The sequence below is a fragment of the Sebastes fasciatus genome, chromosome 8 (assembly GCF_043250625.1).
Source record: "Sebastes fasciatus isolate fSebFas1 chromosome 8, fSebFas1.pri, whole genome shotgun sequence".
Classification (NCBI taxonomy): Eukaryota; Metazoa; Chordata; class Actinopteri; order Perciformes; family Sebastidae; genus Sebastes; species Sebastes fasciatus.
In genome coordinates this window covers 24,131,035-24,155,960 of record NC_133802.1, presented here as the reverse complement: position 1 = coordinate 24,155,960, position 24,926 = coordinate 24,131,035, and the positions used below count along the sequence as shown (strand labels likewise).

At 40.5% G+C, this 24,926-nt stretch overlaps 1 protein-coding gene across 4 annotated transcripts in view; it reads right to left on the bottom strand.

Moving 5' to 3' along the window:
- The window catches only part of cpne5a (copine Va), a 115,196-nt gene that overhangs the window by 25,519 nt on the left and 64,751 nt on the right, over positions 1 to 24,926 (bottom strand). For all 4 annotated transcript variants that reach the window (XM_074644538.1, XM_074644539.1, XM_074644536.1 and 1 more), the window contains 7 exons: positions 23,516 to 23,579; positions 17,765 to 17,868; positions 17,419 to 17,523; positions 12,446 to 12,487; positions 12,092 to 12,167; positions 8,023 to 8,076; positions 7,379 to 7,440 (listed from right to left, as the gene is read on the bottom strand). In XM_074644538.1, coding sequence (XP_074500639.1) covers positions 7,379 to 7,440; positions 8,023 to 8,076; positions 12,092 to 12,167; positions 12,446 to 12,487; positions 17,419 to 17,523; positions 17,765 to 17,868; positions 23,516 to 23,579 — 507 coding nt within the window. The remainder of the gene's footprint in view (positions 1 to 7,378; positions 7,441 to 8,022; positions 8,077 to 12,091; positions 12,168 to 12,445; positions 12,488 to 17,418; positions 17,524 to 17,764; positions 17,869 to 23,515; positions 23,580 to 24,926) is intronic.

Genomic DNA, 24,926 nt, shown 5'->3' with positions numbered 1-24,926 from the left:
CCCCAGTTGTTCTTGAGACGTCGCATTTACGAGAATGGTCCGGACATACGTATGGATGGACGGACAACCCAAAAACATAGTAAATAATTCAAAATATTTTGCAACTTGTGTTTGTCGAGAAACATTTGTGAAACTTTCTGACTGAGAAATTGTCTTACTTAAACTAGAAATTGATGCGTAAAGTGTAAGATTAGGACATAGCAAAAGGATTCATTACAGTAAAAAAATGTTTTTGTGTTAGTGACTTGTTGGAATATGTGTTTACTCAGATAGTTAACATATTTTTTTTCCATCTCAGTGAAAATGTGATCTGTTTGTTTCCTCGAATGCTATCCGGCCAATTAAAACAGCATTTCATCGCCTGATGAGATGGAATATTTAATCTTCATTGGCCCATTTTCAGCACCCACTGCATGTTTGGCCGTCCCAGTGGGGCAAATCTTTTGGTTCCTAATGAGCTTTTGTGAGTTTTTCTCATCCTCAGTTAAAGGGTTAAGGTTATGGGGGTGTGGTTTATTGTTGTGAAGCCCTTTGAGACAGTAAGGGTTGTACAAATAAACCTATCTGACCTATCTTGATGGATGTTCGGTGGATAATAGGCTCTGGCTATAAAGTGTAATAAGACTTCAAAGTTGCCTGAAGCTTCTCTAGTTTAATTGACAATAACAGCAGCTACTTCTCCTGAACACTGTAAATCTGGTGTTTCATTTTCCATGGATACAGTTAATCTGGATCCCATCATAGATAAGCAGCACGCTCATTGTTTCATTCCTCCACTGCCAGCACGAGTAATCTTGTTTGTTTTACTTCATCAGTCTGTCATACAATCTGCTCCATGCAGAGAATCTGTCAATTGCTTTTATTTTGCTTTTCTTACTTGATAAATCAGGTTATTTATGATTGTGGGGATTTGACGTAGTGAAATGTCATCGTTGTAGTTGTGCCACAAATGTCTTAGCCATCATAGCACCAATAGGTCATGAAGATCTAACAGCAGTGCACAAATAATATCTTTAAATGGCTTGTATATCTAAAATATAGGCTACAGATAATGGCCCAGATATGGCCTATAAGAACTGGAAAGGAAAGGGAGAGTGCAGATATATTCTAGCTCATATAGACATCACATGAAGGAGAGGAATGACTCGCACACAGACTCATAAATCAGATACAATCTTTGTATTTTAAATCATATTAATAATGTGTCAGCTCGTAGAGGCCTTCTGCAGGAAAAAAAACCTGGACTCATCTGAATGTCTATAGCACCACAAACGACAGCCTCCAAAATGCCACAAAGTTGAATCAACGCCTCTCTAAAATGGGTCGAAACAAAAATGTATAACCTACATAGAGGTTGGATTTGTTTCATGGCTGTTGCGTTAGACTGCATTAGGGTTAATTAGCTGTACTGAATAAACTGGCAACTGAGTGTAGATCTAACCAACATGCAAAAAAATGTAAAAAGGAGAAAAACAAGTCGTTTTTAAAGGTGCTAAATGCAAGATATGGAGCATTTCTATTGCCTCCGTACGGCTCTCAACATGGCGACGGCTCGTAACTAACAGTGCTAACAGCGCTAACAGTGAAAACAATAGCAAAACTGCTGACAGAGCTAACAGTGTTAACCTGGGGGGAGGAACTAGAGGATGGATTCAACGCTTCCACGACAGTTAGCTGTAAAACGCTGTATGATTAATTAATAATAATAAAATAAATATATGAACCATTTTAATTGTAATGAATTATAATGAATGTGTGAGTACATTTTCAATTAAAAAAGTAGGGGTGCATTGGGTGTTGGTCAATTAATCAACATAATGAGTAAAAGTTAATGTTGCCTTAAATCTCCTGCATATAGAATATTTACGTCAATATATCACTCTCAAATTAATTTAGATAGCACGGTCTAATGGCCACAATAAATACATGTTAAGTATTTATTGTTTTTAGTCTCCTGTGATAATTTGGTACAAAACCAGAGTGACAAGAAAGAAGAAAGAGCCTCAATCAAAACATAAAACGCTAAAAGCTAGAGGCAGAGATAGCCTCGACTTACAGCACAAAGAAACCAGGAGATAGGACAAAGTAATATTCACCCTCTCTGCATCGCCCATAACTGTCTTGTTTTTGATGGTATCTTCTAGGCAATTGTTATCTCTGCTGCTCCTTATGTGACTTTTAATACTGTTACGTGCCTGCAGGGCCAGACAGGCCTGCAGAGTTTTTCTCCTGTGTTGTTCTGCCCCTCCTCCTTGTCTTGCAGGTGCTTCCAGGAAAGAGTTAATGGAGGTGATTGGAGTCCACCTGTGCAGAGTTTGCCAGCTGCAATTAGCTCACACTAATTCCATCCAGCCAATCGCTGTCGTGGGCTGCCCATAAAAGAGGCACACTCTGGGCTCTCTCTCTAACTCATTTGTAATGAGGTATTTGTATGTTGAAGTCTCTTGTTTCCAGTGGGAAAGGACAGATAAGGTTTGTGGTAAGGAGGTAGAGGGCATAGGTAAGTCTGGGGTACCCTGTACACTTGCACGTAGGTTGTTTCATGTCTAGAAACACTAGGTTTAGTGGTTGTTGCCATCCCATGTATGTTTTGTAAAACTGCTGTTAGTAGAGAAGTTAGTCAGCCTTTTTGTTTGTTGTGTTTAAGAAGACAGATTTAGTTAGGCCTAGTTTTGGTTTCTTAATTTTGATTATTTGGCAAAAATTTATTGTCCCTACCTCCCCCACATTTGTGAACCTTCCGTTGTACTGAAATAAACTGTTACAGTTTGAAACTTCACGTTGACTCTGTTTTAATTTGGTTGTTGTTTAGTTATTGTTCCACTTTGTGGACGTAACAAATACACAAGGACTTCCATTGTTGAAAGCACTTTTCAAAGAAAACATTAGGGAGAAAATGACAACAGAAGGCACAGAGGCTGCAGCGAGTCTTTCATGATGATTTAAAAGACCTCAAGAGACAATATCAGAACACAGATGCTGCAGCGATTTTCTTTCAGGGATTTCATTTTTTTTTTTTGGTGAGTGTTTTTAAAGTAAGTCTTCATCATCATCAGCCCTTCTCCCAAGCACGGCACTGAAGCCACGCTGAAGAACCTGATGAGCTTTTAACATCTCTAAATGTCTGTAACAAAGAGATGAAGTACCACTCTACATAATGCTTCGCTCCCCATGCTGGGTCACAGTAATTAATGGGGTAATAGCTCTCTCTCATTTCTGTCTGAAACAGTTTCATGTGAAGATTACCGTTTAACATGATGGATAAAAAACTGTTCAAACTGACGGCTATATTAGTTCAATTCCAATCTGATTTTTAAAGTGCCGACATTAAAGGTCAGTTCGGTAATGTTGAGAAACTAGCAAGAGTATACTAGATTTAAAAAAATGATCCAACCAAAAAACCCAACTCAGTGTTGCCAACTCTTTTTCAATTAAAGTAGATAGCAGCACTAGCTCCAAAAGTCCCTCAATCTAGCAAGAGTTGCCAAGTCAGCAACACTGACAGTCCGCCTCCCTCCAAAGCCACTCCCCCAAAATCATTATTATGTATGTCAAGCTAGCAGCTTGTGGAAGACTCCGATGACGTGCAATGAGTGCACGGGCAGAGGGCGCACAGGTAGACAGGCCATCCAGTCATTACATTCTGGCCGAATGAAATCATTTGACAAATTTATTACAGTCCTTGGACAGCCACAAATACCAGATTTTTTTTTTTTTTTGTCAGAGCATTTGATTTATTGATTGCTGTTGGGATGTAATGAGAACTTCAACAAATATAACAAAAAATGCACTACCAACCCTACCTTTAAGTAACAACATACTGTGTTTAGCAAGTGTGCAGCATCGGACTGTACCTGCATTTATGTTTATTCTAATAATGATCAGAATTAGAGCTCAATCAGATTCAGAGTCAATACCATCAGAATAAAGTGGCTCTCAGAGGGATGCTGGATGAACCTTTCAGAACCATAAAAAGATGAACATTTGTCACATAAATACCTTTTTGATTACTTTCTATTAAGGGAAACTTACTCTTCTATACACGTGTTCACCCACTTGGGTTAATTGCAAGTTGTTCTCCTGGGAAGAGTCTTTTTCATCTATGAATAGACAGTTACTAGTTTATTATTTAACAGAAGGCTCACCTTCTGTTAAATAACTCCAGTAGTGTATTCAATTAACAACTTATTCCTGAATTTCCCCTCTGGGGATCAATAAAGGCCTATCACATCATAAAAAACACAGGTAAAAGCAGTTTCACACTAAGCACAGATTTTTGTCAAAAAATGTACGCGGAAATTTATAAAAACTGATTTTGTGGGTTATGAATGCCATCACACCCCTGCTGAACATTCGTGTGGAGGAAAAATATTCAGACGGACTTTGATTTCAGCGGATTTCCGTCTGCGGAAATATATGTTTGACCAATGAAATCCTTTGTTCCAAATTATCGTCGTCATTCTGTATAATAATCAGCCATGTGCTGTTGTTGCACGAGTGTGTATTTTCGGAGCAATGGGCCTTGGAACAATGGCCGTTTGTTTTCGGGGTAACGGACAAATGGGCTTTTTCCGATCCAATGGGACATTTTTCGGACTATTGGTGTTTGGAAATAACAAAAACGTCCCCTTCTCAACAGACAATAATGTACAATAAACACCGCAACAACTACTTCAACAACAAAATAAAGGACAATATATGGCTTGAGATCGCCCAGCAGTTGGGATACGATGAAGATGGTAATGTAGCTGATATGCACTTGCTAATGCTATATGTTGGTCACTGAACGGGGCTGGACACAACAGAAACACGTTAGCATCAAATTTGGGATCCAATACGTTTATGTATTGTGTAGTTAACGTGAGGTTTTTGTTGTGTGGAGTAGACACGGCACTATTTAAGAAGAAACTCATTGAGCCTCATTGATGAAAAAGGAACACGACGACAAGGATAAATCGCAGCGGAACCAATGTGCGTAGTTGTCATGTGGAAAATTCAAACGCAAATTTTCTGTATTCCTGCACCGCATTTTTGCATGACACTGGTGAGAAACGGCTTTAACCAACAAGAGCTCTTTGCACTTGAATCAGGTCCATCTCGACATTTTCTTTTGGTGCAGTGCTGGATTTGGTGTATTGGGCATATTACAGTAAAGCTATTTTTTGTCATCCATGTGTGAAGCCATCTGCCAGACATTTGGGCAGGATTTTTGGTGGTATAATCTTTGATCAACAGGGTAGTGGTGGTGCCTTTCTCCCTTTATTTGAGAAACATGATTTTGCCATCGGCGGACAAGCATTCGACACTACTCTTTATGTTATGATATTTCTTTAGATGAAATTTTGAGTTTCTGTAGATATTTATCGGTTCCAAAAAACTATCTTGTATATGAAAGCAAAATCCGATAAAATGGTACAATGTGGTCTTGAAACATTTGCAGACAATTTTTTGTTTATCTTATTTTAATGTCTCATTTGGGATAGACTGATTAGAGACATTTATTATTAAACTAAATCTCTAATGTCCCACACATTTATCAAGTGTGTGTTATCTCTCACTTCTGTCTTTGAGCTTCCTTCCTTCCAAAATGTCATGCAGAAATATGCCGGCACCCAATTAAAACCAGAGTGGAAATACTATGTGTACATGCCCCAGTATCAGCAAATCCCAGAGCTCACATTTAGGTTATACAGAACTTGGAAAGTGTTTATCTGGGTTTTGTGAATATGAAATGATCTTAAGATGCCCCAACAAAAAGACAAGAATCTTCATTAACTGAAATATGAAACTATGTGGAACATTTTGATTTGGCCCTACAGTGTATACGCATTTATTGTGTGTCTCAAGGACCAACTGAATCAGAGGCAAACAGGTAGTAAAGCTAAGGACGAAAACTCTTTTACTTAGAGTGCATTTGAGTCTGTGTATGCGTGTCCATTTTTGTGAGCTGGAGAGAGACCAACAGGACAGATCTGGGACACTCAGCAGCAGAAAACTAAAACCAGGGCAGCCACTGATCCACTGAGAAACATTTCCATATGTGACAGGTTGTCCGCCTTTAATTAAGCTCTCAGATCTTCTCCATATTTTATCACAGTCATTCATATTCATTCACACCATAGTCGTGGATGTGGACAACATTGTCTCCTTCGGGGCCACACTTTACTCACATGTGGAAACTTCTAGGACACTGAGTAACTGCAGTCAATGATAACACTGAAGAAAATGTGGACGGGTGCCGGTGCTGCAGTGGGCAGCCGGGTGGATTAGAAAGAGGATGAGTCAGGGGAGCAGAAGTAATGCATTTAAATCGACTGTAATAAATCTCACAGCACTGATTATCCACCTTATTTCCATGTATTAGTCACAGCGATGACATGTTTACAAACACTCGCTAATGTCCTCTGTATCGCTGTAGCAAGCCTCGGCAAACTATTAATAATACTGTTGATAAAACTTTTAAAATAGTTCTCAATCAATGTCCTTAGTGTGAGGAATTACAACCACGAAAAGCAAGCAGGATGTCTGTCTATCGATCTCCTCCACTCCGCACCGACACACGCACCCTCTACATACAACTAACAGCGCTGTCCCCTCATGGCGAGAATAGGCAAGACTTGACCAATCAGATTCAACTATGCAGGGCTCAACAATAAGGACTGCCTGCTTGCTCGAGGCAAGTAAAATGCCACGTCGGGCTAGTAAATCTAGCAACCCCAAATGAGCAACTCACTTGCTTGATCGGAAAGTGCTAAAAAAGAATTAAACACATTGTTTTTTCCATAGCTGATGATGGGAGTTACTAAGGAGTGAGCCATCTCGCTTCCTAAACTGCCATATTAATGCTAAAGAAGATAAAAGTAATTAAAGGTAATTAAACTCTGCTTGGAATAATAATTGGTGTGTGATATGGTTCTCCCCTTCATTGACAAATGAATATGCAAATATTTTTCATTTCAATAGTTTAACTACTGGACAGATGATGTCTTACTTAACTGAAAAGCCGGTTCTCTGTGTGTGTGAAATGGAGGTTTCAAGTTCTGTAAGTTACATACTGGACCATGTTTGGTTGTTGTGATGGCTCGTAAACTGAGATTTAACGTGAGCACAGATAAACTTTCCCCCTCAAGCAGATTAATGTGAAAACAGCTTTTTAGTATCAACTTCTACACGGACATCATTCTGAACAGTGAAGCTCAAACATCCAAGGGAAGAAACAACAACTAAACACATTTTTGATTGGAGGGAAACTTAAAATAAAAAAAGATTTAAGTATATGTTGTCAGACTTTCTGTGTTATTGCCCTCAGGAGCCTGGCACAAAGGTAATATATAAATACACTGTTTATGCATATAAACAAGACAAACATTTGACTCACCCTCCTTTGATGTAATCCAGGAAGGTGCTCTCCGACTCCACATTGAATGACAACAAGGACACCTGAGAAAATAAAGGTCCAAAGAGATTATCTCTTGCTTGGTAATTAAGGAAAGCTAAATCTACCAATCTCCACATTAACACTGACCTCTGAGCTAACCACCCACAAAATGACTCATCCACGCACAATGATTTTGATGCCTAGGCAGCGTATTAGTATTACAATCACTGAGAGAACATCAGTATGGCAGTGCGCTGATGGATGATCAGTGTAATGGATAACTAGCCACAGATTTTAATTACAGAGTCACCGCATACAGCAGCCAAAGTACTCAGACGGGCAGTAACAAAAGCTCTGGCTCGTTTCTAAACATCCATCACTACTCTTCACTAATAGCAGACAGACAAGAATCCCTGTATGCATTATGAGGGACTTGGTTATTCGCCCCGTTTCAGGTCACGAGAATGTTTTCCAATCTACTTAAATTCACTGTCTGGATCATAAGCCCCGAGACTGGGAGTGGAACAAAAACATTTAACAGAGCTGAGCTGCCTCGTGCAATCCACTCGGAGGAAACTTCCTCATGAATACAAAAGCAAAAGGAGGGTGCAAAGGTTGTGTGTGCACCAAGAGGTCAGCCTCACCGTCCCGGAGTGGTTGTATCTCTTCTTCTTTACTTTCTTCTTGGCATTCACCACCTGGCGTGAAGGAAGAAGAGAGAAGAAGGATGACAATAATATAAACTTGCAGCACAATCTTTTTTATCCACCCTTGGGCAAGTAATAAGAACATCTTTGTCCTCCTACTGCATGTCTGTAAGGGTAATGGAGCGTGGGGACTGAATCCAATAACTGCAGTAGGTGAAAATGAGATGGCATTGATCATGTCTCGCAGCAAGATACAGATTATTCAGGAGGATTTTTATAAGCACATACAGTGTGCTGTACATTTTTACATGCACATTACCAGGCTGGGGGGATGGTGGGACACATATCTCTGTTCCAACCATTCACTTGTAATAAACAGAATGATAACCACATTCAGAATGAATTATAACTTTACCGGTGTAGAATAATGCAGGCAAATACACAGATAGAAGGGTGATAAGCAAGGCGAGCTGATTATGAGCGATTACACAGGGCTCAACAATAAGGATTGCCCGCTTGCCCGGGGAAAGTAAATTGGTACGTTGGGAATGGATAGTTTGGATAGAATAGATAGTGGAAACCGTTATCCACGCCTTCATGACTAGTAGATTAGATTCCTTGCTCTCTGGCATAAGCAAAAGATCTCTCTCCCGCCTCCGGATCATCCAAAACTCTGCAGCTAGGACTAGGAAACATGACCGCATCTCACCGATTTTGGCTCCGTGACACTGGCTACCTGTTGCTTTTAGAATTGATTTTTAAATATTACTGATAACTTGCAAAGCCCTGAGAGGCTTCGTCAAAAGCTATTTTTTTTTTTTTTAGAATTGCTTTTCTGTGATTTTATTTATATTTCATGACATTTTAGTTGTGGGTTTGAGTTGTTATGTGTTTAGTTATCGGCTTTTAGTACATTTTGTTATCCTTGTGTTTTAAATGTGTTCTGTTTTTATTGTAAAGCACGTTGTAACTGTGTTTTGAAAGGTGCTATATAAATAAAGATTATTATTATAGTGAATCTAGCTATTCAATCTAACTCACTTGCCCGATCAGGCAAGTGGTTAAAAGTTTTTTTCCTGAGCTGATGATGGAAGTATCTAAGGCAACACCTTCTCATCCCTACTGACGCTTTGTCAGACCCCTTGGCGTCACCTTTCCCGTCGCACTGAACACGTGCTTAATGACCCCTCGGCTTCACTTTTCGGTCTCAGTAAAAATGTGCTTAATGTTGTGATTTAAACCAAAACACTTGCTTAGGTTTAGGCAACAACCACTTAGTTAGGTTTAGGAAAAAAAACATGGTTGGGCTTAAAATTACTACGTTTTAACAGTGCAAATGTGACTTGACGTTGTGAACACAGGACACGAACAATCAGCTGATTGTAAAGTGAAAGTGAAACGTTTACTGTTGCCACAGATGGGTTTACATTGTAGTTAATGGAAAGCCCAGTATGTCTCCTACTGCCACGAAAGGGTGCCTTTGGCGGCGGAATCGAACGCCGACGGGCCGTGACAAAGCGTCGGTATTTGACGCCCTGGGAATGAGAACGGGCTGGCTAAGGAGTGAGCCATCTTGCTTCCTTCTTATCTCTGTTGAGATTTGCACATGCGCAGTACCGATCGGGCACTCGTGAGAAATTAAAGACAAAGTTTATGAGCTGAAGGGCTAGCGAGCATTTCAATTATCCTGGAAAAGGAGTTTAGTTGGGTGGCGTTAGAGGATGTGGGCAAAACTCCAGATTAATTTACTTAAATAAAGATTAAACATGACAATTAACTTTAGTCTTTGTTGTTATTTGATAACCACTAATAATAAAACAATTTGTATAGGGGCAAGTAAAAATTTACTTTGGGCAAGTAGATTTGGTCGGGCAAGTAAAAAAAACAGTACTTTCTGCTTTAAATTAATGTTTATTGCATTTAGTGCCTGCAGGCAAAAACATGTGTGCAACAGTAAGTCATCTCGGTCCACTATCTCTGCTGCTTATTCTATGGGTCTGCACTCAAAAGCATAAAGCACAAGCCTGGAGGAAACTGTGCCGTATGATAAAGTAAAATCTCTCTTTCTCCTCCGTTCTGCCTCTGTGGTTTCTGAGTCTACTCCTCCAAAACAGATGATGCCTCATAGCGCCACGGCCATCACTCAGTCACTGTCAGGTTCACGTTACGTCACACAGACATCACCCTCAATTACACCAACCTCTGTTGGCATTAGCCTGCTGCCATCTCACATCACAGAGCTAATGTTTGCAGGCCCCGTTCATGTCAGGTTGAGTACACGGGATTCTGACACCGCTGCCGGTGACCTATTCAAATTCTGTATTTGTCAACAGTGAAAAGGTGGCTTCATGTCGTTTTTGACCACCTCTTGAAATTGATTCAAGGGCACCATTGACCTGGCAAAGAGTGGATGAAGAAACTGCTGTGTTTCATTTTCTAATTAAAATACGCAAAGGTTTGGTGAAGGGTAATGGATGCATCTTCTTCTGCCATATCAGCAGTGTGAAAGGGCAACTCTGCACGCCACTCACTGATTCTGTCTCTCTCTCTCTCACTCCGTCTCTCCTCACCTATCCCCATCTACCCACCACCCTCTCTCTCTCTTTTGGCCCCGTTCTTTCCTTAAGCCACCTCCATGACTAATTCAGAGGCTAATGTAACATGGCAAGTGTTTTAATGAGCAGGGACCAATAGGAGCCTTACAGTAATACCCAATCTAACCCTCCAAAGACCATCCAAAAAAAAAACCTGAGTTCCCATTTGTATTCTCCCCACTGAAACACCGTTCCTCATCTGGTCAGCTGCACCACTTGACCTCTCAGAAGCTTAATACCGTGCAGGGTGAGCAGAGACAGAGGAGGCCAGCTGTTAATCTCAAATAGCCACAACTTCTGGCTCAAACAACCGCCGCCTCTCATTAAACTTTGGATAACAAGACCTTGCTGAGCCAAAGGGTGCAATGATTTGGTCTTAAATCGAAGTTGCTTTCTCACACTTGTTCCCAGAAATGGAGCTTAGGTTTGTTTTTGTGCCAAAGAGGCATCCACACTTTATTCAGTAATACATTGCTCACAGCTCTGTCCAGCTGCAGTACGCTCCATGTGCTTCGCTTGACTTGAAACCATTGGTCTACACCCATTAAACAATGGGTGTAGACCATAGACTTTATATAAGAAGTGGATGTAGTCACCCATTGGTTTGTGGACTGCTGTTTTGAAGCCTCGATTTCAGCATTTTGGCCGTTTCCATCTTGTTTTTTTGCAACCAGAGGTGACACGAGAGGGTGGAGTTAAGTACAACCGAACGCTGAATGAGACATTTGTAGGCGACCAAAATATTACAATTAACTTTCATGAACTGAAAACACACTGTGAACGGGTTAAAGTCGTAAGACGAAAACACGGACAACTCCCAGACCGGACAACGCCGGTAGTGACCTGTCAATCACAAGGTAGCCACGCCCTAAAGCATACCCTGCTTTATGGTCTATTTGACTCTAAATGGGACCATCATTTACTAAATGAACATCATGCTGTATAGAAGAAGACTTGAAACTAGCGATTGAGACCATAAACTCATGTTTACAATATTTACTGAGGTAATAAATCAAGTGAGAAGTAGGCTCATTTTCTCATAGACTTCTATACAATCAGACTTCTTTTTGCAACCAGAGGAGTCGCCCCCTGCTGGCTGTTAGAAATAATACAAGTTTAAGGCATTTCAGCATTGGCTTCACTTTTCAGAACCGGAGGTTGATCACAGTTGTGGACGCACAAAAATCTTACATGCAGAAATAGATATCAACGCTTCTGAATCAGATATAAAGGAGGTCAGGTCTACATTGTCACCTGGATTCTACTTTAAAGTAGTTGAAAGAGACCATACATAACATAAAATATTAAGAACAGACAGTGCTGTGATCTTAAAAAATGGTTTTAAACACAGGTCAACTATTAGTCAAAATGAAATATGTAGCTACAATCACTGTTTTAAATGAAACTCCTCTCCTTTGAGGCTAAACAGAGAGGGTGATAACAGTATTGACTTCTCTTTTATCGCCACTCACCTCGTAGACATTTAACTGGTTCTGACCTCGACATAGCTCTTTATAGCTGGTGGTGAATTCACCGATGAAATCGTGACTGAAGGAAAGAGAGAAAAACTGTGAATGTTCATTCAGAAACAGGAGGTTCAAACCTGAGAGGTAGAAGATAAAAGTAGCTGGAAGAATTACACCACAAACACTGATGAACAGATGGAATAGAATAATCAATTGTTAATGAAGAAAGGAATAGCAAGTAGGTAGAAAAGATTGTGAGTGTGATGAAAATGTAATTTATAGAGGAGTGAAAGAGAATCGTGTAGAAAGTGGAAATTTCATAAATTAGGTATAACTGCTGTCTGTGTGTGCATCCATTACCTCCCGTCTCTGTCCCAGTCATACACCTCCGATTTAATTGCCCTGTAAAACACATCAAAAGAAATGTGTTTAGGACATTTATGTTCATCAACATGTGAGCCACTACCTAAATGTCCTTGAGGGGAAACTTCACAGACAGTATTTTTTTAAATGACGCAGCAAAGAAAAAAAGCTATTAAAGCTCATTAATTGTTAGTGAAGGCTGAATTAAATCAATCAGAGAGAAACTGCTCCGTGTGTGGCATGCAAAAGATGCAGACGTCTTTCTGAGGTGCTAATAAGGGTGACAAAAATGTGTTAATGACAAATCATTTAACCTAGACTGAGACCAATACAAATCCACACAGCTTAGTTTCTGTCAGTCTTCAATCCAGATATGTCTTTTCAGAGTCAGTTGGTAAAATGCCATCAAGGATTTTAATGAATTGTTTTCTACGGAGTTTGTGTTTCTCAGAGAGTTTGAGGTTGATAGAGATGCCAGAAGTTTGGGTAAATCCTTTCCCTGCACATGCCAAAGATAGAAAACTAACCTCTGGGGAGGGAGAAGATTTTGCAAGTTCCCGAAATAAGTTGAGAGGCGAGAAACCAAATGAGGAAGCCTGAGATAATTCACTGAGAATGCGGATAGTGCTTCCTCTTTTCTTCTTTATCTGATGGAAAGATCAGTGGCTTGCCCCCCCCTCCTCCCATCAGCTGCTGTCAATCATGTGTCTCTGGGTCCAGGAGGAGGCGAGGAGCTGGAGGGCTGCCCTGTTATCCTGACCTGAACTCATTCTGTCTGCACTTAACTTCATGTTTCCCCTCCTATAACAAATGTGTGCGATCCATGTAGTGCAGAGAGAGATAAGGCAAGAATTGTACTGTGAATCTGTGACAAAACCAGTCGTTTTCTCGCTTTAAAGTTAGGGTCGGTGAGAAACTAGCAAGACCAACACCAGATATTTAAAATGATCCAACTGAAAAACCGAGCTCAGTCTCGCCAACTCTTTTCAAATGAAAGTAGCTATCTGCTGACTAGCTCCAAAAGTCACTAAATCTAGCGTTGTCAAGTCGGCAACACTGACAGTCCGCCCCTTCAGGCCTCCCTCCAAAGCCACTCCCCTACTATTATTATTAAGAACGTAAACATATAATGAACGTGAACAATGAACAGGACTATTGTTAGTACTCACAGCTGTCAAGCTATAGCAGCTTGTGGAAGACTCAGGTTACGTGCAACGAGTGGACGGTCTGAGTGTGAGCAGGCAGGCAGTAAGCGTGTCCAATTCGGCCCAAATGTAATGATTGGACGGGCTTATTACATTCCTGCAACAGCTGCAGACACCAGATTTCTTTCTTTTTTGGCTGGACTGCAGAGGGCCAGCCCCACAAACGTAAAAGTCTGTCACTGAGTGACTGACTGAGTGATGAAGTCACACGATTGGTCGGCCGAGTGTTGGAGTTTCCTCATTGACCGTTCCTCTTTCAAAATGAAAAGGCGGGGAACAGTCCGTTATGCAAATGAGCTTGTTCAGCGCATCACATCCAGCTCACAAAACTTGGACCAAGATGTCAAACTAGAGGATCTAGTTCTAAAATTAAACGAGATTCAGTAGCAGCATAGCCTATTTCTTGCTTAAAATGTTTTAGGGAAGATTTTGGCGGATTGTTTAGACGGAATAATAGAAAGTTTAAGAGCAGGCCGCCAGAAAACCATAGACCAATCAGGTGCATTCCACGATAGGGTACGTCACCGCTTGAACGGCCACTTGAGAGGAGCAGCGCGTCCCCTAGTGTCCTCGCCGGACCTGGTGGACATGTACAACTGGATTTAACATTATAGACATGACCACTGACTATTTGTATAACAATTTAGCCACAAATTCACAGACTGACCAAACACAGTCCAGTCTTGTTTTGTCAGAGCATTTGATTTATTGATTGCTATCGGGATGTAAAGAGAATTTCAACAAATGTAACAAAAAATGTTTTAAAATCTTTACCAATCCTACCTTTAATGAAACAACATATAACACAGCCAGATATTCCAATTTCAGAGTCAGAGTGAGAGAACAGTCAAATTATCCTCGTACTCTTGACTAAAACACAAATGTGTTTTGACACTTGCAGATTATTCCCCAGCGATGCCGTCAGTCAACATCAATTTTCTCTAATGTAATTTTCTTGCAACTAATCACTGATCACGGTCACGAGCAGCACTACGACACGATCAAATCTACTGGTGAAGATACAGAGAATCAGTTCCCGGATCAATCTTATTTCGGTTCCATGCGCTCGCTGCATGTTTGAGTGAAAATGGGGAGAGATTTCACTTTCTGATCACTATTAAAGCCAAAGATGATTACATGAGATTTGACAGATTCACATAAGGCCGAAAGATGTGACTCAGAGGGAATAAACCGGATCATTCCTGCCTCAGATTTACAAGTAAAAGATGGTGCACAGAGGAAATATGAAGAGCAAAACATGAGGCTTTTCTGCACTGGAGCATCAGCCATCCTGGGACCTCTCTCCTCTCTCCCTCACATCTCGGATCTGGATCTTCGTCCTCCAGGAGACTCACCTCCTGTCTCATCTAACGCAGTGTGAATGATATCCTTGAGTTTTGCCTCTCTTGTGTGTGGTGTGTCCCTTTTCCAGGTGTTTGTGGTAGAAGAATCTATCAAATATTATTATTCTGTTTCCCACCGTGTCATTTTACTAATGTTATTTCTGTCTACTCTGTGTACAGTACATTAAATCTATTGTGAGTCTGTGGCTCAATCTGTGAAGTCTGCATGATCTACTGTATAAAGTACAAAAGGCTGAATCTTGGAAATAGAGCACATAAAAAAAAAAAGCCAAACTGTAGCTATTTCATAGGAAGCATCAGGGAGAACCCTAAATCGGCTTAGATTTATGTTGCCATCAAAATCGTCAAAGGGAATCAGGCTTCTTTCATGCCTCCACTCCATCTGTCTGACCCAATTAGCTTCTGCAGGCAGGTGAGCAGAGACGGGATCGAAGTGAAGAACCTCACTTGACACCCAGCGTGGGGGAGAGGGCGAGATTTGACATGTTCTTTGACGACTTCTACACTCTCTCATGGCTGTCTGGGTCCACACACACAAACACACACACACACACATACATACACACACATAGCCAGGCTGCTCTGTTGTTCCAGCCACCTGTCAACATCCACAGAACGACCAGTACAGCCACCCTTCACTTTCTATCTCTCTCCTCTTATTTTTTGTTTTCCTGCCAAAACTCTTCCTGCTCTTTAGGTTTCCCGTGAGGCCCTTTGCTCTGAAGAGATTCAGATAAGATAGGAGCAGAAACTTAAAATGCTCTGTAACAGAGAAGTGAAGTCCCGCCCCTTCCGGTGGACCACTATTGGGACTTTATTTCGGAAAAAAAGTGTTAGTCAACGTGAGAGACAATCCTGGCAATCCCGTTTGAATTGTGTCACAAATCACATATATATGATGTTTTTCAATTTAAAAGATAATTTTGCAAGTCAAGAAAGTCGCAGTTCGTCATAAACTATTGAAGTATAAGACTGTGAAAATGCGTAATTAGAAAGACTACACTCCCACAAGTTGTATAAGTGACGTCTCTCTGGCTAAAGCTACGATGCCTGTGTGTTTCATACTGGGATGAACTCATACCAGCAATGGGTCTCACTCGTTCTTTCTCTTCCTGGCTGATAAAAACACCAGGAGTCTCTGGATAAAGCACATTTCATTTGTGCGTGGAAAAAAGCTAAGTTAGCTAGCTAGCTAGTGTTGGTGACGTATATTGTCCGAGACGAAAGATGTAGTTCACTGAGCGCTTTCACACAAAACTAAATGAGATTATGACAAACTGAGACTTTCTTGACTTGCACAATTATCTTTTAAATTGACAAACACCATATGTGTGATTTATGACGCAATTCAAATGGCATCAAAAAAATTATTTGTCTCTTGTCTTTTTTTCCCAAATAAGGTCCCATACCTATTTTCCTTGAAGCCCCCCCTATTTGTATCGAAGAAAAGCTGAGCCCCCCTCATCACCCTAAAAATTTACAAATACTCAAACAAAATCCTCAATTTGAATAAAGTGATTCAGTGTATTAAATGAGTTGGTCTTTTTATATTAAATCAACTTTCTTTAATGAATAGAACTCGTTAGTTTTGTCACCATAAATAAAGTGATGATGTCTTGACGTATTCGCCAAGCACATGTAGACACACAATATGATCTTTTTTTGGTAATGACTTATTTAATTTATTATAATAGCGTTAGAGCCAAATACCTTTTTGGTTATTGTGGTTAGATAAATGTAATTTATGGTGTTGTTTTATTACTGCTAGACCGCCCCGTTAATATAGGTGTGTCCTCCGTTTGTGTGCGTCAAGCGGGAGAGCAAATAGGTTTTTTGACCGTAGTGAAAATGTTGTTTTTGAAAGGCTAGACGCCAACAAATATGGATTGAATATTTCGTTAGATTTTGCTACTAAGTATCAGAAAATATATCTCTTTTTAAATAGTTTTATATACAGACTTTTGTATAAATTATCCAGTAAGTGTGTTATTATGATTTTAGTTATACATTAGCAAATCAAATTTTTACAACCTCAGAGCAGACAAATCCTGGCGCACCCCCTGTGATCTTTGGCGCCCCCAGGTTGGGAACCACTGCCATAGGGGACACCGGAAGGGGAGGGACTTCGCCTCTCTATGCCCTTTATTGACAAATCAATGAACAACCAGGCAAGGTAGCATGTAGTCAGAGACAGGCCTGTAATAGTTATCTATTACAGCAGCAGATCAAATAATGGCAGAAAATCAATGGTGTCTAAATTTGACACACCTAAACCATTTTGAAATAAGTACACAGCATACTGAAACGCTGCGTGGTTGTGATTTCCACTGGAAAAATCACACTCCATCCGAGTGTGTGTGAGTGTGCAGAACACTTTACAGCACATCATCATTCATCTTACCTCTCATAGTCTCCGTTGCAGAGCGCTCTGACGGGGATGGAGAAGGGCTGCCACACAGGGTTCAGCGTGTTCTTCACCACTTCTGTCTTGTGGCAGATGGTGAACCTGGAGACGCAGGTCGACAGAAATATAAATTCCTACAAGATACAACTCAAAGAAAAATCTTCCTGCTATGCTTTGCTTCGAGACCATGCCTGCATGAATTTATCTCAATGCCGCTGAGTTCAAGGGATTTGAATCTAATTCTCTCGACCTTGGTTCACTTCCTCTTTGATCTCCACGCCCTCCTACATATCTTTGATGGGCTAAAATTAAATAACCCACTGAGAAGCAGAAACAAACTCACGTGCCGTCCTCATTGCTTCTGTAGAAGACCATGAAGGGGTCTGACTTTCCAAAGAAGTCCTTTTTATCTAGCTTGTTGGCACAGAATTGCATGGTCGCGTAATCCTACAGACAAAAGGAAGAAAGACAGAGAGACAGAGAAATGAAAAGACAAAAAAGTAAAAGGACATTGTAAATCCATGCTTCTTCTGCCTCTGTTTGCCTCCTGTTGTTTGTTTATACATGCTGTGTGCCAAGATATAAAAGCACTGAAGCACCAAATAAAAGCAAAGTGCTGACTGAATCCTAATAAGAGCGAGCGAGACCAGCCAGTGGGCGCTTGCATCCAAAACCTGCAAATGCATTCATTACCATTTCTTCATTATGCAACTCCTGCATAACAACAGTGGATGGGATAAGTGGTATCAAATTGAAAATACCTTGTTGTGCTGCATATAATCATAGTAACAGTATGAGAGACCATGTAGAGGCACAGAAATGGAGTCTAAAACCCTGCATATAGAGGAGGGTGGGGGGGGCTGTGTACAAAAAGGATGTGGAGGGTGTGAGTGCAGCTAATGATACATTAGAAAGGCTGGTATTACCATAATTATACTCATTTAAGCAGCATTTCAATGTGCGCTGTCATTACAAGGACAATGAACATGCCCCATAATGGTCTTGGTTCCAGATAGTCTCTGTGGTCAAGATATTAGTCTGCATTGTATAATAATGAAGCACAGTGAGCACAGACCAGACAGGTAGACGTCCATATCAGAAGAAACTCTCCATAACTGACATCTTTTATCTCAATGCTGTGTGGGACTTTTTAAAAACTTTTTAGCCCTGCAGCATATCGCATATGCAAGTGTCTGATCATCATATTTTAAAGCATGAGACGTGATATCAGAGGACATTCAACTGGCAGAAAGAAGAGCTGTTTTTTACCCCGCTGGTCTCCCCGAGCTTTTAGGTTTTGAAGTGCAGCTATTAGATCTGAATCAGCATGGTGCTGTGCCGGGTTTCTATCGATTGCTTTGACCCATATCAGTGTGGTTCGCTCTGCCACTGACCTGCCTCTCACTAACCCCCATCACATCCCTTTATGCCTCTGACGGGACACAGACCCACACAGACCAGCCTCTGAGGCAACCACTGAGAGAAAGATGGGTGCCACTATATAGATACTGAGTAAAGTAACTCTGAAAATGTATCTAATTTGATTATCGCCGTTGTTTCTAATCATAGTTTATGTTTCCAATCAATATTATGGAAATGTTAAGACAGAATCATGTGCTGATTAAAACAGTCAGTGGTGAAGCACAGCTGTTATACGTCTATTGTATTTTCAGTCCCTACTACTGTCATTTTCAGATATTATCAGTGTTTCTTCCAATTCTACAATATAGGTAGAGAGCAGGGTTATTATAGTAAACTAAGACTGACACTAAAACAAAAATAAGCAGTGAAAAATATTGTTATTAAACTGAAACTAAATAAAAACTATATCCTTTAAGAAAAACTAAACGGAGACAATATTGCCTCGTTAAAAAACGAATGAAAATAAAATAAAAAGGAACGCAAATTCATTTCAGTTTTTTTTTTTTTTTTCATATCACTACCAAAAAAAAGAGACATGAATTTCCGTCAACTCTTGTGACATTGACCACAGAAATTGAACGAACCACACCTTCCAGGAGACGGCACTAACCCTCCAAACACCATCCAAAAAAAACCCTGAGTTCCCATTTGTATTCTCCCCATAGAAACACCGTTCCTCATCTGGTCAGCTGCACCACTTGACCTCTCAGAAGCTTAATACCGTGCAGGGTGAGCAGAGACAGAGGAGGCCAGCTGTTAATCTCAAATAGCCACAACTTCTGGCTCAAACAACCACCGCCTCTCATTAAACTTTGGATAACAAGACCTTGCTGAGCCAAAGGGTGCAATGATTTGGTCTTAAATCGAAGTTGCTTTCTCACACTCGTTCCCGGAAATGGAGCTTAGGTTTGTTTTTGTGCCAAAGAGGCATCCACACTTTATTCAGTAATACGTTGCTCACAGCTCTGTCCAGCTGCAGTACGCTCCATGTGCTTCCCTTGACTTGAAATACATTAAACAATGGGTGTAGACCATAGACTTTATATAAGAAGTGGATGTAGTCACCCATTGGTTTGTGGACTGCTGTTTTGAAGCCTCGATTTCAGCATTTTGTCCGTTTCCATCTTGTTTTTTTGCAACCAGAAGTGACATGAGAGGGAGGAGCTAAATACAACTGAACGCTGAATTAGACATTTATAGGCAACCAAAGTGTTACAAATTACTTTCATAAACACACTGTGAAAGGGTTAAAGTCGTAACACAAAAACATGAACAACTCCCCGACCGGACAACGCCGTGGTAGCGACCTGTCAATCACAACGTAGCCACGCCCTAAAGCATACCCTGCTTTATGGTCTATTTGACTCTAAATGGGACCATAATTTACTAAATGAACATCATGCTGTATTGAAGAAGACTTGAAACTAGCGATTGAGACCATAAACTCATGTTTACAATATTTACTGAGGCAATAAATCAAGTGAGAAGTAGGGTCATTTTCTCAGAGACTTCTGTACAATCAGACTTCTTTTTGCAACCAGAGGAGTCGCCCCCTGCTGGTTATTAGAAAGAATGCAAGTTTATGGCACTTCAGCAATGGCTTCACTCCTCAGACCCACTGAACAAAACCTTTCTGAAAAACTGAAACTAAAACTGGCAAACACACTCTGAAAACTAACTATAACCAAAGTAAAATGAAACCGAAAAGTCAAAACTAAAATAAAATCAAAAATAATTGAAAAAGCAGCTGGACACGGGTCAGCCCAGTTATCGAGCCATCCACTGTGCAGTTTGTAACTGAGGAGCTCATCAATGGAGTGGCTTTTCATAAGAACACCTAATTTGCTCTAATGTTCCCATTGTGGCTTGTTTTGTGGATATAAAGTGTGCTTAGGTCAGTTATCCAAGCCCTTGAAAATAGAGGCATCCTATAACTGTCCTGCTTAAATCTGACATGGACTCTGAAATTACACTATCATGGCGACGCGGTGCCTTAAGCCTTCATTAGCTACAGATAACACATACTCACTTTGGTGCCTAGCAGTGTTCTCTCATTAAGTGGAGAAAATGTGCAGAACATTCATTTCAGCCACTGAGGTTTAGGAGCAGCAGGGAATACTGAGTACAGCTCTCTGCTCCACCAAGATATCGCTGCATGGGGTGAGTAGTACAACAATGCACAGTGTCACTTTCAGAAAGTGGGACTGGTCTTTCAAAGGAATAAGAATACCTGGAAGGACGTTACATATGCTTATGACTATGCTTATGACCTCCTCGGGATTGTTGTGAATCACTGAATGAATCATGAGCCGGAGGATTGTATGAATCATAAATAAACACATTTTCTTTTTTAGGCTTCTTGCATCGCTCCATTCATTTGGGGGTTTGTCTATTATGACTGTAAGCCTCGGGTGAAGGATTTTTGTCAATGTGAGGAGCAGTTTTACATATGCAAACAAAAAGAAAATGGAACAAAAAAACGACAGCGATAATTGGAGAATATTTGCTTGAGGGAAATACGTCATAAAATCAAAATGATCAATGGTAATTGGTAGGGGTCTGGGAAAAATCAATACAGCATAGTATCGCGATATTTTGTGTGGCAATATTGTATCAATACACGGACGTCAAGTATCAATCTTTTATCATTAGGGCTGTCAAAGTTAACACGATAATAACACGTTAACGCAAATTTGGTTTTAACGGCACTAATTTCTTTAACGTATTAAAGCAACGCTTTCAGAGGTTGTAGTGGGCTCAGTCTTATAGCTAGAGTGAAGATACTGGCATCATATGAAATTAGAAAACCTAAGGAATCCATTGGTACCATGTCATATTAACTTGTCAGAAAGAACGCTAAACAACGCTCCAAAGTTACGCTAAATTTTGGCGAGGAAAAACTGGCATGGCCATTTTCAAACTTACCATTGAATGGTAAACTGGTGAGTATATACGGTACATACACGAGAGAGAAAGACATGGAAGAACTACAGTATGTATAGCTTCATATGACCTAAACCATATTTGAACAGGCAGGAATAAAAACCTCTCTGTCATATGTAAAGTGTTGTGTGGTTTGCTCAGATTTAATCAGCCAGAGCTGCTGCTGGACGGCGAGGATGATCTGAGAGAGAGCCAGCCTCTGCTCAGCATGTCATATCTGCCAGAGTTAAGGACAGCCAAGAGGAAGCCTTTGATCCATGCAGAGGCTGTTGCTCCGCCTAATGATACCTGACAAATCCATCGCGAAGGTGAAAGCCAACCCGCCTCTGCTCTCGGTTAACAGTCCCTGCACAACTTGCCCAGTCGATTCCAACTCTGCTGGTTTCAGTTTCCCCAAACAAGAGTTGCGGTGTTTACCTCAGGCGAAGCAGCAACTCAGCTGCCGCCATTTATTGGTCACAGGTGGATTACAGAATAAACACCATCCAGATGGATGGTAGCAATTCCAAATCAAACTGCAATAATTCACAGACGTGGGTACTCACAGCATGGTCTTCAGATTATTCGACTATAATATGCGTTTTCTCTCAGTTCCCTGCTCTTTACTCAAACATGAGGTATTTCCATTCAAATCCTGTGTAAACAGGGCAGGTCTGGAGCGACGTGTCAAGTCTGTGTCTCCCTAATTGAGTCTGGGAGAAAGGAAACGGTCATTTGTACCGGTAATGATGATTTGCATTTATATTACAAAACCGCTTCTTGAAGTGGTGCTTTGCGGCGATTATGCTTACTTGTATCATTGCAGATGCACTGCACCTGATGACTCACAGCAGCCCTTCAATGACTCTGCTTGCTTCAATCCAGCAGGAAACAAATCAGTAATGGTTATCATGGCAGTTTTATTATAAGCAGCATGGCTTATCTGTCTCACTCTGATCAGCGGCTATGTATTTGTCAGGAAATAAATGGTGCCATTAGTAAAACTTCCTTAAAGTCAGACACAACTACAGTGAAACCAGGTGCTTATTACTCAACATGTAAGCTTTGAACCATTAGATGCTTACATGCATTAAGATATCATAAAACACTCATACAGTAGTTGCAGTTCAATGGCTCGCTTTATAGCTTCCGAGGGAGGCCAGTTGTTCTGGCCAATAACTCTTGCTACTTTGCTGCACTGGCAGCGGTATAATGTGATTATTTACTATCTTCATTTAGCAGTGCCGAGAGAAAGCCAATGGGCATTAGTGGACACCGGTTATTAACACAGATTCATGGATTAACACACCACACAGAGGAGGAAAAGTCTGTTTTAGTGATTGGGATGAAGGCAAGCTCATTAAATAGCCATTTAAACTCATAGCATATCCACTATGTACGCAATTTCCATTTGACAAGCGCAATTGCAAAGAGACATGGCGTATCCTGCTGGTTTAATGGGGGCTGTTATGACACAATATATCTAACTGAAGTCGAGGCTATTAAACACGGCACTTCACTTCAGCAGGTTTTGCTATATGCATTATGTGACTTATACAACATGCACCATTTCCCTTCGTCTCATACAATTTCACCGTGACCACGCCATAATCAGTTACACTCAATTCAATTGCCATTGTTAAAGGGTTCAATTCAAATTAGATCAGTGAACATTGCAAAACATTTATTATGAAACCGACATTGTGAGCAAAGTACAAAATATATACGGGTTAAAACCGTTTAGACTCACTCTGCAGTTTCCCAGCTCCTCAGCAGACAAGATGATGGTCCCACATTTCTTCCCCGGTATACCGCTGTGAAAACAAATAGAAATCATTCACTCTTTCAACAAATACTGCTCACTGCACAACGTTGAAGATCCACTCGATCATTGTTTGAGGCTTAAATAGCATTGAAAGGCACTGTGTTGACTTTTACAATACCCACAAGTCATGCAATGTAGTAAACTGCACACATCTCTGATCTAAATCTGTCAATAGTTGATGGAGGTGAAGATTTTAGTTATTTTAGCAGAAACATTAACCGTTGTTGGAGAGTCCAGTTATCTCTTAACAGAGGGCTAAAGGACACCTTTAGGAGCAGGTTCTCACTTTTACTCCATAGTTTTGATTAATCTCCCTCTGTATGCTCCACCAGAGAGTATACCAGACACTTAAATAAAAATAATTAGAAAGAATTACAGCTTTAATCTCATAATGCAGGGGTCTCCAGCAAGTAGCTCGCAAGCTACTGTTTCTGAGTGGCTCGTGAAACGTTCAAAGAATAAATTTGATAACACAAAGTAACTTTGTAAACCTGTTTAAATTAAAAACTAAAGTGCACAGCAATTTTTCATTGGACTTTCTGACTGGTAGCAGTCTACGAACGGAGAAGGTAAGGGAGCTGAAAACAACGCTTAAAAGTAGGGCTGCCAAAGTAAACGCAATAATAACGCGTTAACGCAAATTCATTTTAACGCCTCTAATTTCTTTAAGGCATTAACGCAACTCCGCAACGCGATTTGCGATTCATACAAAACTAGAAAAAACAAGAAAGGAATCCACTGGTACCAACCATGTCATACTAGCTTGTTGAGAAGGAGGCTAAAAACACTCCGAACTTGCACAAAATTTTGGCGAAGAAAAACTGGCATGGCCATTTTTAAAGGGGTCCCTTGACCTCTGACCTCAAGATATGTGAATGGAAATGGGTTCTATGGGTACCCACGAGTCTCCCCTTTACAGACATGCCCACTTTATGATAATCACATGCAGTTTGGGGCAAGTCATAGTCAAGTCAGCACACTGATGCACTGACAGCTGTTGTTGCCTATTGGGCTTGAGTTTGCCATGTTATGATTTGAGCATATTTTTTATTCTAAATGCAGTACCTGTGAGGGTTTCTGGACAATTTTTGTCATTGTTTTGTGTTGTTAATTGATTTCCAATAATAAATACATACATACATTTGCATAAAGCAAGCATATTTGCCCACTCCCATGTTGATAAGAATATTAAATACTCGACAAATCTCCCTTTTTAAGGTACATTTTGAACAGATAAAAAGTGTGAGATAAATTAGCGAGTAATCGCGTTTAATTATGGACAATCATGTGATTAATCATAAATATTTTTATCGATTGAAAGCCCTACCTAAAAGAC